The sequence below is a fragment of the Cyprinodon tularosa genome, unplaced genomic scaffold, assembly GCF_016077235.1.
Source record: "Cyprinodon tularosa strain WSP-4 unplaced genomic scaffold, ASM1607723v1 ctg1022, whole genome shotgun sequence".
Taxonomy (NCBI): domain Eukaryota; kingdom Metazoa; phylum Chordata; class Actinopteri; order Cyprinodontiformes; family Cyprinodontidae; genus Cyprinodon; species Cyprinodon tularosa.
Window position 1 is genome coordinate 206,018 of NW_024037808.1, and position 16,674 is coordinate 222,691.

General features: G+C 39.2%; 1 protein-coding gene across 2 annotated transcripts in view; it reads right to left on the reverse strand.

The window, feature by feature from the left end:
* The window catches only part of palmdb (palmdelphin b), a 43,495-nt gene that overhangs the window by 4,541 nt on the left and 22,280 nt on the right, over positions 1–16,674 (reverse strand). For both annotated transcript variants that reach the window (XM_038280051.1, XM_038280059.1), the window contains 2 exons: positions 1,173–3,684; positions 994–1,085 (listed from right to left, as the gene is read on the reverse strand). In XM_038280051.1, coding sequence (XP_038135979.1) covers positions 994–1,085; positions 1,173–3,684 — 2,604 coding nt within the window. The remainder of the gene's footprint in view (positions 1–993; positions 1,086–1,172; positions 3,685–16,674) is intronic.

Genomic DNA, 16,674 nt, shown 5'->3' on the forward strand with positions numbered 1-16,674 from the left:
AAATGGTTTACTGGTATCACTAGGCTCAATTGGCCTGCCAACTCTCCTGACCTGAACCCCATAGAGAATCTGTGGGATATTGTGAAGAGAAATTTGAGAGACACAAGACCCAACACTGTGGATGAGCTAAAGGCTAAACGCTATGGAAGCATCGTGGGCCTCCATGACACCTCAGCAGAGACACAGGCTGATTGCCTCCATGCCACGCCGCATTGAAGCAGTCATTTCTACAAAAGGATTCCCCACCAAGTATTGAGTGCATAACTGTACAGATTTATTTAAAGGTTGACTTTTTTGTATTAATAACACCTTTCTTTTATTGGTCGGATGAAATATGCAAATTTTGTGAGATAGGAATTTTGGGTTTTCATGAGCTGTCTGCCAAAATCATCCGTATGAAGACAATAAAGGACCTGAAATATTTCAGTCTAATATAAAATATATGAATGTTCAAGTTTTATGAATACATTATGGAGGATAGTTAACTTTATCACAATTTGCTAATATTTTTGAGAAGGACCTGTACGTATATCCCTGTAATGTATCTAGTCTATCTGCTTATAGCTCTTTGACAGCGGCAGCAGTCAGGGATTTTAATCCTACTGTAATTCTGGATTATGCTACAACTGTTCCTCTAACAGCAAACAGACAGAGATGACAAAGACTGAAGCTACAATGTATTTCCAGGCTTTCTCTGCATATAAGTGTTGCTAAATGAGAGAGAAGAGGGATGGTTTCAATCGTGTGAATCCCTTTATTTTCCCACAATCACTCTGCATTTAACCCATTCCCTTGGGGAGCAGTGGGCTGCAGTGTGGGGTTAAGGTTCTCGCTTTGGAATCCAGAGTGGAGGCTGTCGGGATTGAACCGGGTACTTGCAACCTTCTCAGAGCACAGCTAACTGCTCTAACCACTAGGCCAACACTCATGGGACCAAACCAGTTTGTTGTGTTGGATGGGATGTCAACAGCAATCCCTTAGAGACAAACTTACCCTGTGGTCACAGGATAAGGCAGAGCGATCCATCCTGTGGGGGGTTTTCATCGGGGATGATGGAGAGGACTTGCACTTAACGGGTACAATACCTAAAAATCAGATCAAACAAATGATTCAGGAAAGAGGAAGTGAAACGTTACAGACGATGTGACGTGTGGAGAATCTTATTGACATACCTGAGGTATCAAATGACAAAGTGTCCATGTGATTTGCCAGGCCAGTTTCCGTGCCAAACATGTCTTTCCCATATAGGGTTGCCCTCTCCTTCCTGAGCTCTTCCTCCCTCTGCTTCACCAACCGTATCTCTTCATCTACCAAGGATATTGTGCTTCTTGAACGGAGTTTGAAGAAGGGGTTGTTGAGGAACATTTTTTCCTGGGGCTCGTCACAGCCTTTGTTCAGGGAGAAGTCAGAGGCACTTCGAATGATCAGATTGGATGTTTCCAGGATGATCAGATTGGAGCTGTTTTCGTCTGGGCACCATTCTCCAGATCCAGAGGGCGCGTTGTCTTTGCCAAACGTTAGACTGGATGCCAAGTCTTTTCTTGGGTCTACGATTATAACATTGTTTGCAGACACTTCCTGCTTTGATGGTTCATTAGTTGGTGATGAGGTGATGATGAATGACGGAGTGAGTGGAGTACTAATGGATCGAGGGATGCTTCTTGATGGAGCGCAGTCAGTTGATTTGCCCATTCTGGATAGTCCCCTTTCCCTTTTTAAGTTTTCTTCCCTCTCCATGGATATACGAATCTCCCTTTCGATTGGTGTTTCGGCGTCATCATAAGGGGACCTATAGCTGGAATCATCCAGGCCAGAGTCCTCTGAGCAAGGGCTGAATTGTGTGTGGGAATAATCCGTGACCAGGTTCAAACTCTCTAGATCCCGTGCCTTCTTAGGGGTTCTTTCAATGTGTCGGACTGGGGTGTACATGAAGCTGTGGCTGCTGTGAAGGTTTGACTGCCTGCTCGAAGGTATGACAATCTTATTTTTCATTTGCTTCTCCATTTCTCGCCACTGCTTGCGAGCAAGCTGGAAGTCCACATGTTCTGTACTGACGTTTTCACTCTTTGTCTCCTGAATGACACAGAAGTCTTTGGGCAGCCTCTTGACTGCGTCCACACTGCCGTCGTCTTGGGATTTCGAGTGGTTATGGTTGACATCTCTGTAACTTTCACTCTCGTCTTCCGATATTTTTGACAAACCTTGAAGGCTGAATGGGCTGTATTTAACCTCATGCGGGGGTGTCGGGGAGCAGGTTACAATCCCCGGTTGTTCCAAGACTTCAGACACTTTTGGGACCTCAATACTAATTGCCTCTTCAAAGTTGGTCCTCTCTGGGTCATTGTAGTCTGTCTCGTCAATTTTCTGGACAAAAAGTTCCTGGGCACTCAGCTGCAGACTATCCAAATATGAGTCATCGTCTTCTTTATTTATGGAGGAGGAGAAAATAGCTCTCCACTTTTCATCTGTATCACTATCTGATGAAGCCGCCGCAATCTCCACTCTCAAACATTCATCGATGTCTTCCGGGTTATGGTAGGACTCATTGGAAACATCTGACATGGCCTCCTCTCTTATGCACTGCTCTAAGGGAGACTCCTCATGAAAAGGCTGGTCAAACAGTATTTCATCAACATCTGGACCTTCATCTGTATATTCGGCTAGATGTGTGTAGGACTCATCATCTAAATCAATAATATCTCCTCCCTCTGGTCCGAGTTCTCCGTACAGCTCCAGTTGAGGATCCTGATCCTCAGGGTCATCTTCAAGTGGAAGGTCTTGGTGAAGCTCAGGGTTAATTAGCCTCTCAGTTTCTTCCTCAGTCTCTGGTTCAGCTTGTCTTTGCAACATGTCCCCCACCCCCCAGTCTTCCTCAGGCTCCGGTTCAGCATCTTTCTGCAGCACGTCCCTCACCCCACAGTCTTCCTCAGTCTCTGGATCAGCTTCTCTCTGCAACACGTCCCCCACCCCACAGTCTTCCTCAGTCTCTGGTTCAACTTCTCTCTGCAACACGTCCCCCACCCCACAGTCTTCCTCAGTCTCTGGTTCAGCTTTTCTCTGGAACATGTTCCCCACTCCCCAGTCTTCCTCTGGATCTGGTTCAGCTTCTCTCTGCAACACGTCCCCCACCCCACAGTCTTCCTCATTCTCTGGTTCGGCTTCTTTGTGCAACACATCTCCCACCCCCCAGTCTTCCTCTGGCTCTGGATATCGCTCAGGCTCAGGCACTCCTTCGTGCCCCACATGTTGCTCTGACTCATTCTCCTGCTCAGTGTCTTTCTCTTGTGTGTCTTGCCTCCTACGATGGGCCTCGTTCTCATAAACACTGTCAGCACTGGAAAGGGTATCAGACACAGATGAGTTCAGGGACTCATTTCTGTTGAGCTCTTCGGTCTTTTTCTCATCTTCACAGGTGCCTGGTCTGGTTTCAGAGAAGGGGCTGTCATCGACATGCCTGGTGCTGCTTGGACTTAATTGTTCCTTAACTTCCTGAGAGTCTGAGACGTCCGCCTGTAACCCAGCTAGCTTATCACAAGCACTAAAATCCATTTCATGCTCGGCTCCCTCCATTTCACAGTCCATCTCCAGCGTTGATGGTATGTCTGTTTCCATGGTGACAGAGTTGTGATTTTCAGTCTCTTTCAAGTCTTGTTCATCGGTGTCCTTCTTCTCAGATGAAACAGTCTGTGGGAAACAGACAGAGCAAAGAGGCTGAAGGACGCCACCAGAACCATAAACACTCAGCTGGCATCTACCGACTACAGTTGTCTCTGCATTTCATAAAGGTTTATTTAAATATTTCACTTCATGGACTATAAATAGATATATAACCAGGGTGAAGGTGGAGGTTTCCACGTTACCTCACCAGGACCTCAGTAGGTCCAGTTAGACCTTCTGCTATTGTTCACATCTGGGACAGCTCCCTGTTTGGGACGTGTCTCCTGGTTAGTTGATGTGTATGTGTAGGGGGGGGGGGGGGGTGCAGGAGGAGCTTGTGTTGCTGTTGCCAGGCTGCCTGATTGCCTCCCGGAATGTGCAGCATTCAGACAGGATGTTATGTAAGGCTGCTGCGGGGGTCAGCTGCCCACACACTCCCAGATGAGCAAGTGTCCCTGTGAGACGACAGGCTCCTAGTCCCTTTGCTCTTCATACCAACACGCGTTTCTTAGATCTTCTGTCAGTTCGCTTTTTTCACATGTTTAAACACCCTGAACTGGATAATTGTTGAACAAGGACTGAGCAAAATATAAACCAGGAAAAAATAAACTCTAGTCTATCAGGAAAGTATTCACACACCTCAATGTTAAGCTCTAAATTCTTCATATGACACCCCAACATGACAGATGTTTGCAAAGTTATGAGAAAAAGAAAACAGCAAAACATTCAAATCTGAGTTAACTTTTCTTAAAAGAAGTGGAGTTTTCTTGAATTGATCAGGTGAGAAGATGATTAACATTTAAAATGAGAAAAGCAGTAGTCTCTCATTTCAAGTGGGAAATGATGGAGTTAGATCGGTCTCGGTTTTCACAAATATGCATATGTGATTCATACATGCACAAGAAAAATCCACATAGCACAAATCCACATAGCACAAAATCCACATAGCACGCAAGCATACAAGATCCACACACACACAGCACCATTCATGCAAGCATACAAGATCCACACAAACATTTCGATTCAAGCAAGCATGCAAGATCCACACACACACACACAGCACAAATCTAGCAAACATACATGATCCACACACAGCACGATTCATGCAGGCATACAAGATCCACACACAGACAGCACGATTCACGCAAGAATACAAAATCCACATACACACACAGCACGATTCACGCAAACTTACAAGATCCACCCACAGCACCATTCACGCAAGCATACAAGATCCACACACAGAGCATGATTCACGCAAGCATACAAAATCCACACACAGCACGATTCACGCAAGCATACAATATCCACAAACACTGACAGCACGATTCACACAAGCATACAAAATTGACACACACACGGCATGATTCATACAAGCATACAAGATCCACACACACAGCACAATTCATGCAAGCATACAAAATCCACACACAGACAGCAAAATTCACGTAAACTTACAAGATCTACACACCCACAGCATGATTCACGCAAGCATACTAGATCCACACACAGCACACTTCACGCAAGAATACAAAATCCACACACACAGAACAATTCATGCAAACTTACAAGATCCACACACAACACGAATCACGCAAGCATACAAAATTGACACACACACGGCATGATTCACGCAAGCATACAAGATCCACACACACAGCACGATTCATGCAAGCATACAAGATCCACACACAGACAGCACAATTCACGTAAACTTACAAGATCTACACACACACAGCACAATTCACGAAAGCATACTAGATCCACACACACAGCACACTTCACACAAGAATACAAAATCCACACACACAGCACAATTCATGCAAACTTACAAGATCCACACACACAACACAATTCACGCAAGCATACAAAATCCACACAATCACAGCATGAAAAACATACACTTACAAGATCCACACACACAGCACGATTCACACAAGCCTACAAGATCCACAGACTGACAGCATGATTCACACAAACATACATGATCCATACACACACAGCACGATTCACACACACACAAGAACCACACACACAGCTCGATTCACTCAAGCATACAAGATCCCCACACAGGCAGCATGAATCATGCAAGCATACAAGATTCCCACACACAGCATGATTCATGCAAGCATAAAAGATCCACACACACACCATGATTCACACAAGCATTAAAGATCAAAACACACTGCATGATTCATGCAAGCATACATGATCCACACACACAGCATGATTCACACAAGCATACAAGATCCATACAAACAGCTCGATTCACTCAAGCATACAAGATCCACACACACGCAGCATGAATCATGCAAGCATACAAGATTCACACACAGCATGATTCACGCAAGCATACAAGATCCACAAACACAGCATGAATTATGCAAGCATTAAAGATCCACACACACTGCATGATTCATGCAAGCATGCAAGATGTAGTCCAGTGTAGTCCTGTTTCTCTGACTGTGACTAACTGGATGTGCTCTCTTCATCCTCTGACATGGGAGCTGGCTCGGAGCTCGTCTGCCTGGCTGTGTGTTTCCTGGACGGGGCCGCCTGTGGAGCTGGTTGACAGTTGCCTTTTGTATCTATGCTTCTTTTTCTATGTCTGCTTCTGTCTCCTTGAACCCCAGTGGGCCTCAGCAGATGGCCGCTCACACTGAGCCTGGTTCTGCTGGAGGTTTCTTTCTGTTCAAAGGGAGTTTTTCCTCTCCACTGTCGCTATAAGCATGCTTAGTGTGAGGGATTGCTGAAGAGTCAATGAGTCGATGCAATCAACTGGTTTCCCTTAGATAGAAAACTTTGTATCAATTTGACTGTATGATCTGGTTGAACTGTAAAGTGCCTTGAGATGACATGTGTTGTGAATTTGGCGCTATATAAATAAACTGAATTGAATCTACTAAAATTGAACCTTCTTTTGGGGGAGGAGAACTCTGTTAAAGTAATCCTGAAGGTTATTAGAAAGTGGTCAGAGAGGATAGGGTTGTGAGGAAATACTGTTATTTCTTCACATTCTATGCCGTATGTCAGCACAAGATCCAAAGTATGAAGATGAGAATGTGTGGGACTATTCACATTTTGAACAAAGCCAATAGTGTCTAAGATAGCATTAAAGGCTGCTCTTAAGCTATCGCCTTCAATGTCAGCATGGATGTTAAAATCTCCCACTATGATGACCCTGTCAGTATTTAATACCAAATCAGAAAGGAACTCTGAAAACTCATCTAAACATTCAGAGTAAGGACCTGGTGGACGATACAAAGTTACAAAAAGAAGAGGTTTTCTTGCCTTGAAATTTTGATGAGGGAAACTAAGGGTTAAATGTTCAAAAGAGTTGTACATTTTACCTTCCTTTGAAGTAATCAGTAAGTCAGACTGAAAGTAAGTAAGACCTTTGGGGTCTCCAGTCCGCAAAAATAGAGGTGGGGAGTGCGACGATTAATCAACTGTAGGTGGAAGAAAGAATTAGGGGAACCAAAGGTGTCTCTGATTCTTCCTACTGGATTGGCCGAGGAGGTCACCTGGGGGGTTAATGGTCATTAGGGGGTTCTGATAGGTCATTAACTCCCTCATCACAGTGGTTTCGGTCACATGCCTCATTGATGTGTGAGTCAGGTGAAGGCAGGTGAGAGATACATCTTCTGGGTATTGTTCCTAAAAGTGCTTTGGAAATAGGTCAAAGGTTGTGTCTCAGACCACCTCCTCTGCTGAGAGATGGTTTTTCCTGGTTAACAAAGATGGCTTCCTGAACCCCTCTCTTAAACCTCCTGTCTTCTTTGGCCAGAATATGGACGTTGTTGTCCCCAAACGAGTCATTTAGCCGTCAGGAGTAGGTGAACAGCTTAGACAGCTTTTATTGTAATTCTGTATAAATAGAGTTTAGACAAAACAAAATTTCCTTTAGTACAGCTTTTCAGACAGTAAATGAACATTTCCATTCCATAAAGTGCGTCAGTGATCAAATGGAAACAGTATGTTGAACCTCACACCCTGATTCAGTGTTAACGACCTATCAAAACTTAATTAACTTGGAAGTGTTTGGAAAACAGAGTCTTTCTGCAGGACAGCAAACCATCAGTAAGCTCTGGTCATATAAGGCGTCCGCCGCTCATCGGAGAGAACGAACTAGTCCGGAGGTTTAAATATTAGGCATCATGACGCCACTGCGGAAGAACCAACTTTTATTTCCAATGATCCACTGAAATCTGTGGGCAGCAGCAGGAGGGATCTCTGTCTCAGCCTGCATGGCGAGTAGCGGAGTCATTAATCTGTTGGTGGTGGATGTCTGACTGCTCCGCTGGGAGCGGCAGGGCGGCGCCTCCTCTAGGAGGCTGGACTTACACCGGCTGTGCCTCCAACATGGAGGTACCACCTGACTAAACATTTCCTCCTCACATTCTCAGGTCATGGTGAGTCGAGAAAAAAAGTCTGCCTTCCCTGGTTCATTCCCACAGATTCCTTTAGGGACATGTGCCAGCAACAGACTGGGCTCCATGGAAACCATTAGAAGGGCAGACACTTACAGCAAAGCCCAGCTGTCCCCTCCTCCTCCTCCCCCTCATCAGCAGCAGGCTGCTGAATGTGAGCAGAGCTGAATTCACATTAGTCCAGTAATCTGCTCTGCTCTCCTGTTCCTTTGGTTGGTCTAGTCAAAGTAAGCGGCTGAATGTGTCTCTAATGAACCAGGTTATAGAATAACATCTGGGCTGTGGAAGGTCCCGCTTCTTCTCAGAGACTGCCCGCAGAAAGCGCCTGACCGACACTGAGGCAGTGGCTCTAGAAAGACTAGGTCTAAGTGATGAGATCAGCAGCAGCAGCTGATCCTCCAGATCTGTTCTGCTCTTCAGGCTGCAGCAGACATTCCACAGAGAGCCAACATTTCTCCACTCAGTGCTTCGCTCAGAAGTTTTATACGCCTGAGAAAAGGATCTGAATTCAGGAAGGTGACTCTGAAGCAGCTGATGTCGCTTTGCAAAGATAAACAGACAGAATGTCAGAAATCACAGAAGAAAGAAGATTAACAGGATAGAAATGCATTAACAAACATGCTAACGGTTCAACTTTAGGTTAGCAGGTTTAACAGTAATTAATGAGACTTTATAGAAACACAGCTGAAGCAGAATAGGGCTTCAGATCGCTGCTGTTAATCGAGGGAGCAGATGTTAGCAACACGGGGGAGCGAGATGAGTTCAGGTGGGTTCATTTTTCATTGCTTCCAAATGAGAAAGGTGGGCCTCTGGCCTCCATGTTCAGCCTGAACCTTCACACTCGTTCTGGTAACACTAGTTCTGGCAACGTTCCTTCACACTATGTCAGCCTACAGATAAAGTTAACTGAAAGGAGAATATAATAATAGATAGAACCTCAGGCAGTCATGAAGGGGTTATAAAAATCTAATGTTTCAATTAGAATAAATCTAGAATTGTTTTTCTAGAACTCAGACTCTTTAGAACTCCAAGACTCCAAGAAGATCCTGGGATCAGAGAGATTCCATGAAAATGAATCAACTGTTCACTTTTAACTGACCTGCTCACTTTTATCTGTTTATTTTCATCTGTTGACTTTTATCTGTTCTGTGGACTTGTATCTTACCTGTTCACTTTTACCTGTTCACTTTTATCTGTTGACTTTTATCTGATCTGTTCACTTTTACCTGTTCACTTTCATCTGTTGACTTTTATCTGTTCTGTTCACTTTTATCTTACCTGTTCACTTTTACCTGTTCACTTTTATCTGTTGACTTTTATCTGATCTGTTCACTTGTACCTGTTCACTTTTATCTGTTGACTTTTATCTGATCTGTTCACTTTTACCTGTTCACTTTCATCTGTTCACTTTTATCTTACCTGTTCACTTTTACCTGTTCACTTTTATCTGTTGACTTTTATCTGATCTGTTCACTTGTACCTGTTCACTTTTATCTGTTGACTTTTATCCGATCTGTTCACTTTTACCTGTTCACTTTTATCTTACCTGTTCACTTTTACCTGTTCACCTTTATCTGATCTGTTCACTTTTACCTGTTCACTTTTATCTGTTGACTTTTATCTGATCTGTTCACTTTTACCTGTTCACTTTTATCTGTTGACTTTTATCTTACCTGTTCACTTTTACCTGTTCACCTTTATCTGATCTGTTCACTTTTACCTGTTCACTTTTATCTGTTGACTTTTATCTGATCTGTTCACTTTTATCTGTTGACTTTTATCTGATCTGTTCACTTTTACCTGTTCACTTTTATCTGATCTGTTCACTTTTACCTGTTCACTTTTATCTGTTGACTTTTATCTGTTCTGTGGACTTTTATCTTACCTGTTCACTTTTACCTGTTCACTTTTATCTGTTGACTTTTATCTGATCTGTTCACTTTTACCTGTTCACCTTTATCTGATCTGTTCACTTTTACCTGTTCACTTTTATCTGTTGACTTTTATCCGATCTGTTCACTTTTACCTGTTCACCTTTATCTGATCTGTTCACTTTTACCTGTTCACTTTTATCTGTTGACTTTTATCTGATCTGTTCACTTTTATCTGTTAACTTTTATCTGATCTGTTCACTTTTACCTGTTCACTTTTATCTGTTGACTTTTATCTGATCTGTTCACTTTTACCTGTTCACTTTTATCTGTTGACTTTTATCTGATCTGTTCACTTTTACCTGTTCACTTTTATCTGATCTGTTCACTTTTACCTGTTCACTTTTATCTGTTGACTTTTATCTGATCTGTTCACTTTTACCTGTTCACTTTTATCTGATCTGTTCACTTTTAGCTGTTCACTTTTATCTGTTGACTTTTATCTGATCTGTTCACTTTTACCTGTTCACTTTTATCTGATCTGTTCACTTTTACCTGTTCACTTTTATCTGTTGACTTTTATCTGATCTGTTCACTTTTACCTGTTCAATTTTATCTGTTGACTTTTATCTGATCTGTTCACTTTTACCTGTTCACCTTTATCTGATCTGTTCACTTTTACCTGTTCACTTTTATCTGATCTGTTCACTTTTACCTGTTCACTTTTATCTGTTGACTTTTATCTGATCTGTTCACTTTTACCTGTTCAATTTTATCTGTTGACTTTTATCTGATCTGTTCACTTTTACCTGTTCAATTTTATCTGTTGACTTTTATCTGATCTGTTCACTTTTATCTGTTCACTTTTATCTGTTGACTTTTATCTGATCTGTTCACTTTTACCTGTTCAATTTTATCTGTTGACTTTTATCTGATCTGTTCACTTTTACCTGTTCAATTTTATCTGTTGACTTTTATCTGATCTGTTCACTTTTACCTGTTCACTTTTATCTGTTGACTTTTATCTGATCTGTTCACTTTTACCTGTTCAATTTTATCTGTTGACTTTTATCTGATCTGTTCACTTTTATCTTTTCACTTTTATCTGATCTGTTCACTTTTACCTGTTCACTTTTACCTGTTCACTCTTATCTGACCTGTTCACTTTTATCTGTTGACTTTTATCTGATCTGTTCACTTTTACCTGTTCACTTTTATCTGATCTGTTCACTTTTACCTGTTCACTTTTATCTGTTGACTTTTATCTGATCTGTTCACTTTTACCTGTTCAATTTTATCTGTTGACTTTTATCTGATCTGTTCACTTTTACCTGTTCACCTTTATCTGATCTGTTCACTTTTACCTGTTCACTTTTATCTGATCTGTTCACTTTTACCTGTTCACTTTTATCTGTTGACTTTTATCTGATCTGTTCACTTTTACCTGTTCAATTTTATCTGTTGACTTTTATCTGATCTGTTCACTTTTACCTGTTCAATTTTATCTGTTGACTTTTATCTGATCTGTTCACTTTTATCTGTTCACTTTTATCTGTTGACTTTTATCTGATCTGTTCACTTTTACCTGTTCAATTTTATCTGTTGACTTTTATCTGATCTGTTCACTTTTACCTGTTCAATTTTATCTGTTGACTTTTATCTGATCTGTTCACTTTTACCTGTTCACTTTTATCTGTTGACTTTTATCTGATCTGTTCACTTTTACCTGTTCAATTTTATCTGTTGACTTTTATCTGATCTGTTCACTTTTATCTTTTCACTTTTATCTGATCTGTTCACTTTTACCTGTTCACTTTTACCTGTTCACTCTTATCTGATCTGTTCACTTTTACCTGTTCACTTTTATCTGTTGACTTTTATCTGATCTGTTCACTTTTATCTGTTGACTTTTATCTGATCTGTTCACTTTTACCTGTTCACTTTTATCTGATCTGTTCACTTTTACCTGTTCACTTTTATCTGTTGACTTTTATCTGATCTGTTCACTTTTACCTGTTCACTTTTATCTGATCTGTTCACTTTTACCTGTTCACTTTTATCTGTTGACTTTTATCTGATCTGTTCACTTTTACCTGTTCAATTTTATCTGTTCACTTTTATCTGATCTGTTCACTTTTACCTGTTCACCTTTATCTGATCTGTTCACTTTTACCTGTTCACTTTTACCTGTTCACTTTTATCTGATCTGTTCACTTTTACCTGTTCACTTTTATCTGTTGACTTTTATCTGATCTGTTCACTTTTATCTGTTGACTTTTATCTGATCTGTTCACTTTTACCTGTTCAATTTTATCTGTTGACTTTTATCTGATCTGTTCACTTTTACCTGTTCAATTTTATCTGTTGACTTTTATCTGATCTGTTCACTTTTATCTGTTCACTTTTATCTGTTGACTTTTATCTGATCTGTTCACTTTTACCTGTTCAATTTTATCTGTTGACTTTTATCTGATCTTTTCACTTTTACCTGTTCAATTTTATCTGTTGACTTTTATCTGATCTGTTCACTTTTATCTGTTCACTTTTATCTGTTGACTTTTATCTGATCTGTTCACTTTTACCTGTTCAATTTTATCTGTTGACTTTTATCTGATCTGTTCACTTTTATCTTTTCACTTTTATCTGATCTGTTCACTTTTACCTGTTCACTTTTACCTGTTCACTTTTATCTGATCTGTTCACTTTTACCTGTTCACTTTTATCTGTTGACTTTTATCTGATCTGTTCACTTTTATCTGTTGACTTTTATCTGATCTGTTCACTTTTACCTGTTCACTTTTATCTGATCTGTTCACTTTTATCTGTTCACTTTTATCTGTTGACTTTTATCTGATCTGTTCACTTTTACCTGTTCACTTTTACCTGTTCACTTTTATCTGTTGACTTTTATCTGTTCTGTTGACTTTTATCTGATCTGTTCACTTTTACCTGTTCACTTTTACCTGTTCACTTTTATCTGTTGACTTTTATCTGTTCTGTTGACTTTTATCTGATCTGTTCACTTTTACCTGTTCAATTTTATCTGTTCACTTTTATCTGATCTGTTCACTTTTACCTGTTCACCTTTATCTGATCTGTTCACTTTTACCTGTTCACTTTTACCTGTTCACTTTTATCTGATCTGTTCACTTTTACCTGTTCACTTTTATCTGTTGACTTTTATCTGATCTGTTCACTTTTATCTGTTGACTTTTATCTGATCTGTTCACTTTTACCTGTTCAATTTTATCTGTTGACTTTTATCTGATCTGTTCACTTTTACCTGTTCAATTTTATCTGTTGACTTTTATCTGATCTGTTCACTTTTACCTGTTCACTTTTATCTGTTGACTTTTATCTGATCTGTTCACTTTTACCTGTTCAATTTTATCTGTTGACTTTTATCTGATCTGTTCACTTTTATCTTTTCACTTTTATCTGATCTGTTCACTTTTACCTGTTCACTTTTACCTGTTCACTCTTATCTGACCTGTTCACTTTTATCTGTTGACTTTTATCTGATCTGTTCACTTTTACCTGTTCACTTTTATCTGATCTGTTCACTTTTACCTGTTCACTTTTATCTGTTGACTTTTATCTGATCTGTTCACTTTTACCTGTTCAATTTTATCTGTTGACTTTTATCTGATCTGTTCACTTTTACCTGTTCACCTTTATCTGATCTGTTCACTTTTACCTGTTCACTTTTATCTGATCTGTTCACTTTTACCTGTTCACTTTTATCTGTTGACTTTTATCTGATCTGTTCACTTTTACCTGTTCAATTTTATCTGTTGACTTTTATCTGATCTGTTCACTTTTACCTGTTCAATTTTATCTGTTGACTTTTATCTGATCTGTTCACTTTTATCTGTTCACTTTTATCTGTTGACTTTTATCTGATCTGTTCACTTTTACCTGTTCAATTTTATCTGTTGACTTTTATCTGATCTGTTCACTTTTACCTGTTCAATTTTATCTGTTGACTTTTATCTGATCTGTTCACTTTTACCTGTTCACTTTTATCTGTTGACTTTTATCTGATCTGTTCACTTTTACCTGTTCAATTTTATCTGTTGACTTTTATCTGATCTGTTCACTTTTATCTTTTCACTTTTATCTGATCTGTTCACTTTTACCTGTTCACTTTTACCTGTTCACTCTTATCTGATCTGTTCACTTTTACCTGTTCAATTTTATCTGTTGACTTTTATCTGATCTGTTCACTTTTACCTGTTCACTTTTATCTGTTGACTTTTATCTGATCTGTTCACTTTTACCTGTTCAATTTTATCTGTTGACTTTTATCTGATCTGTTCACTTTTATCTTTTCACTTTTATCTGATCTGTTCACTTTTATCTGTTGACTTTTATCTGATCTGTTCACTTTTACCTGTTCACTTTTATCTGATCTGTTCACTTTTACCTGTTCACTTTTATCTGTTGACTTTTATCTGATCTGTTCACTTTTACCTGTTCACTTTTATCTGATCTGTTCACTTTTACCTGTTCACTTTTATCTGTTGACTTTTATCTGATCTGTTCACTTTTACCTGTTCAATTTTATCTGTTCACTTTTATCTGATCTGTTCACTTTTACCTGTTCACCTTTATCTGATCTGTTCACTTTTACCTGTTCACTTTTACCTGTTCACTTTTATCTGATCTGTTCACTTTTACCTGTTCACTTTTATCTGTTGACTTTTATCTGATCTGTTCACTTTTATCTGTTGACTTTTATCTGATCTGTTCACTTTTACCTGTTCAATTTTATCTGTTGACTTTTATCTGATCTGTTCACTTTTACCTGTTCAATTTTATCTGTTGACTTTTATCTGATCTGTTCACTTTTATCTGTTCACTTTTATCTGTTGACTTTTATCTGATCTGTTCACTTTTACCTGTTCAATTTTATCTGTTGACTTTTATCTGATCTTTTCACTTTTACCTGTTCAATTTTATCTGTTGACTTTTATCTGATCTGTTCACTTTTATCTGTTCACTTTTATCTGTTGACTTTTATCTGATCTGTTCACTTTTACCTGTTCAATTTTATCTGTTGACTTTTATCTGATCTGTTCACTTTTATCTTTTCACTTTTATCTGATCTGTTCACTTTTACCTGTTCACTTTTACCTGTTCACTTTTATCTGATCTGTTCACTTTTACCTGTTCACTTTTATCTGTTGACTTTTATCTGATCTGTTCACTTTTATCTGTTGACTTTTATCTGATCTGTTCACTTTTACCTGTTCACTTTTATCTGATCTGTTCACTTTTATCTGTTCACTTTTATCTGTTGACTTTTATCTGATCTGTTCACTTTTACCTGTTCACTTTTACCTGTTCACTTTTATCTGTTGACTTTTATCTGTTCTGTTGACTTTTATCTGATCTGTTCACTTTTACCTGTTCACTTTTACCTGTTCACTTTTATCTGTTGACTTTTATCTGTTCTGTTGACTTTTATCTGATCTGTTCACTTTTACCTGTTCACTTTTATCTGTTGACTTTTATCTGATCTGTTCACTTTTACCGGTTCACTTTTATCTGTTCATTTTTATCTGTTCTGTTCACTTTTATCTGATCTGTTCACTTTTACCTGTTCACTTTTATCTGTTGACTTTTATCTGTTCTGTTGACTTATCTGATCTGTTCACTTTTACCTGTTCACTTTTATCTGTTCACTTTTATCTGTTCTGTTCACTTTTATCTGATCTGTTCACTTTTACCTGTTCACTTTTATCTGTTGACTTTTATCTGTTCTGTTGACTTTTATCTGATCTGTTCACTTTTATCTATTAACTTTTATCTGATCTGTTTGCCTTTACTTTTTCACTTCTCATATATCAGAAATCTCCCCTGAAAATGAATCACAGTCATTTTCCATGTATTTCTGTTCAGAGATAAATTCTTTTTCAGAGGCGTCAACTAACAAAATAGAAATACTATCTGCCTAAATAGAAATGTTGGCTATATATACTTAACTGCAATAATTAGTCTTTAAACAACTTTTTCCTTACTTTATAAACTCAACAATGGTCTATTTATGGATCTTTAGACTCACTAATGGTCTGTTTATGGGTTCATAAACTGACCAATGGTCTGTTTATGGGTTTATAAACTCACCAATGGTCTGTTTTCGGGTTTATAAACTCAGCAATAGTCTGTTTACGGGTTTATAAACTCAACAATGGTCTGTTTATGGGTTTATAAACTGACCAATGGTCTGTTTATGGGTTTATAAACTCAACAATGGTCTATTTATGGGTTTATAAACTGACCAATGGTCTGTTTATGGGTTTATAAACTCAACAATGTTCTATTTATGGATCTTTAAACTCACCAATGGTCTGTTTATGGGTTTATAAACTGACCAATTGTCTGTTTATGGGTTTATAAACTCACCAATGGTCTTTTTTCGGGTTTATAAACTCAGCAATAGTCTGTTTCCTTACTCCTTACATACATCCAACAGAAATTATCATTTATTTAGGATCCGTCTGTTTCCCACCTCCTGCACTGTTTCCAGAGGGCATCCAATCACAGCTGGCCTTCCTGATCAGCTGATCCAGCCGCTTCCTCTCAGCTACAGATGAGCCACTGCTCCAACAGACAGCTCCATAGAAGATGGCTGATGTCACAACAGAGTCAGAGAATGATTTAAGGAGGGCCTTCTGCACATAATGCCTGGTTCTGCTGGAGGTTTCTTCCTG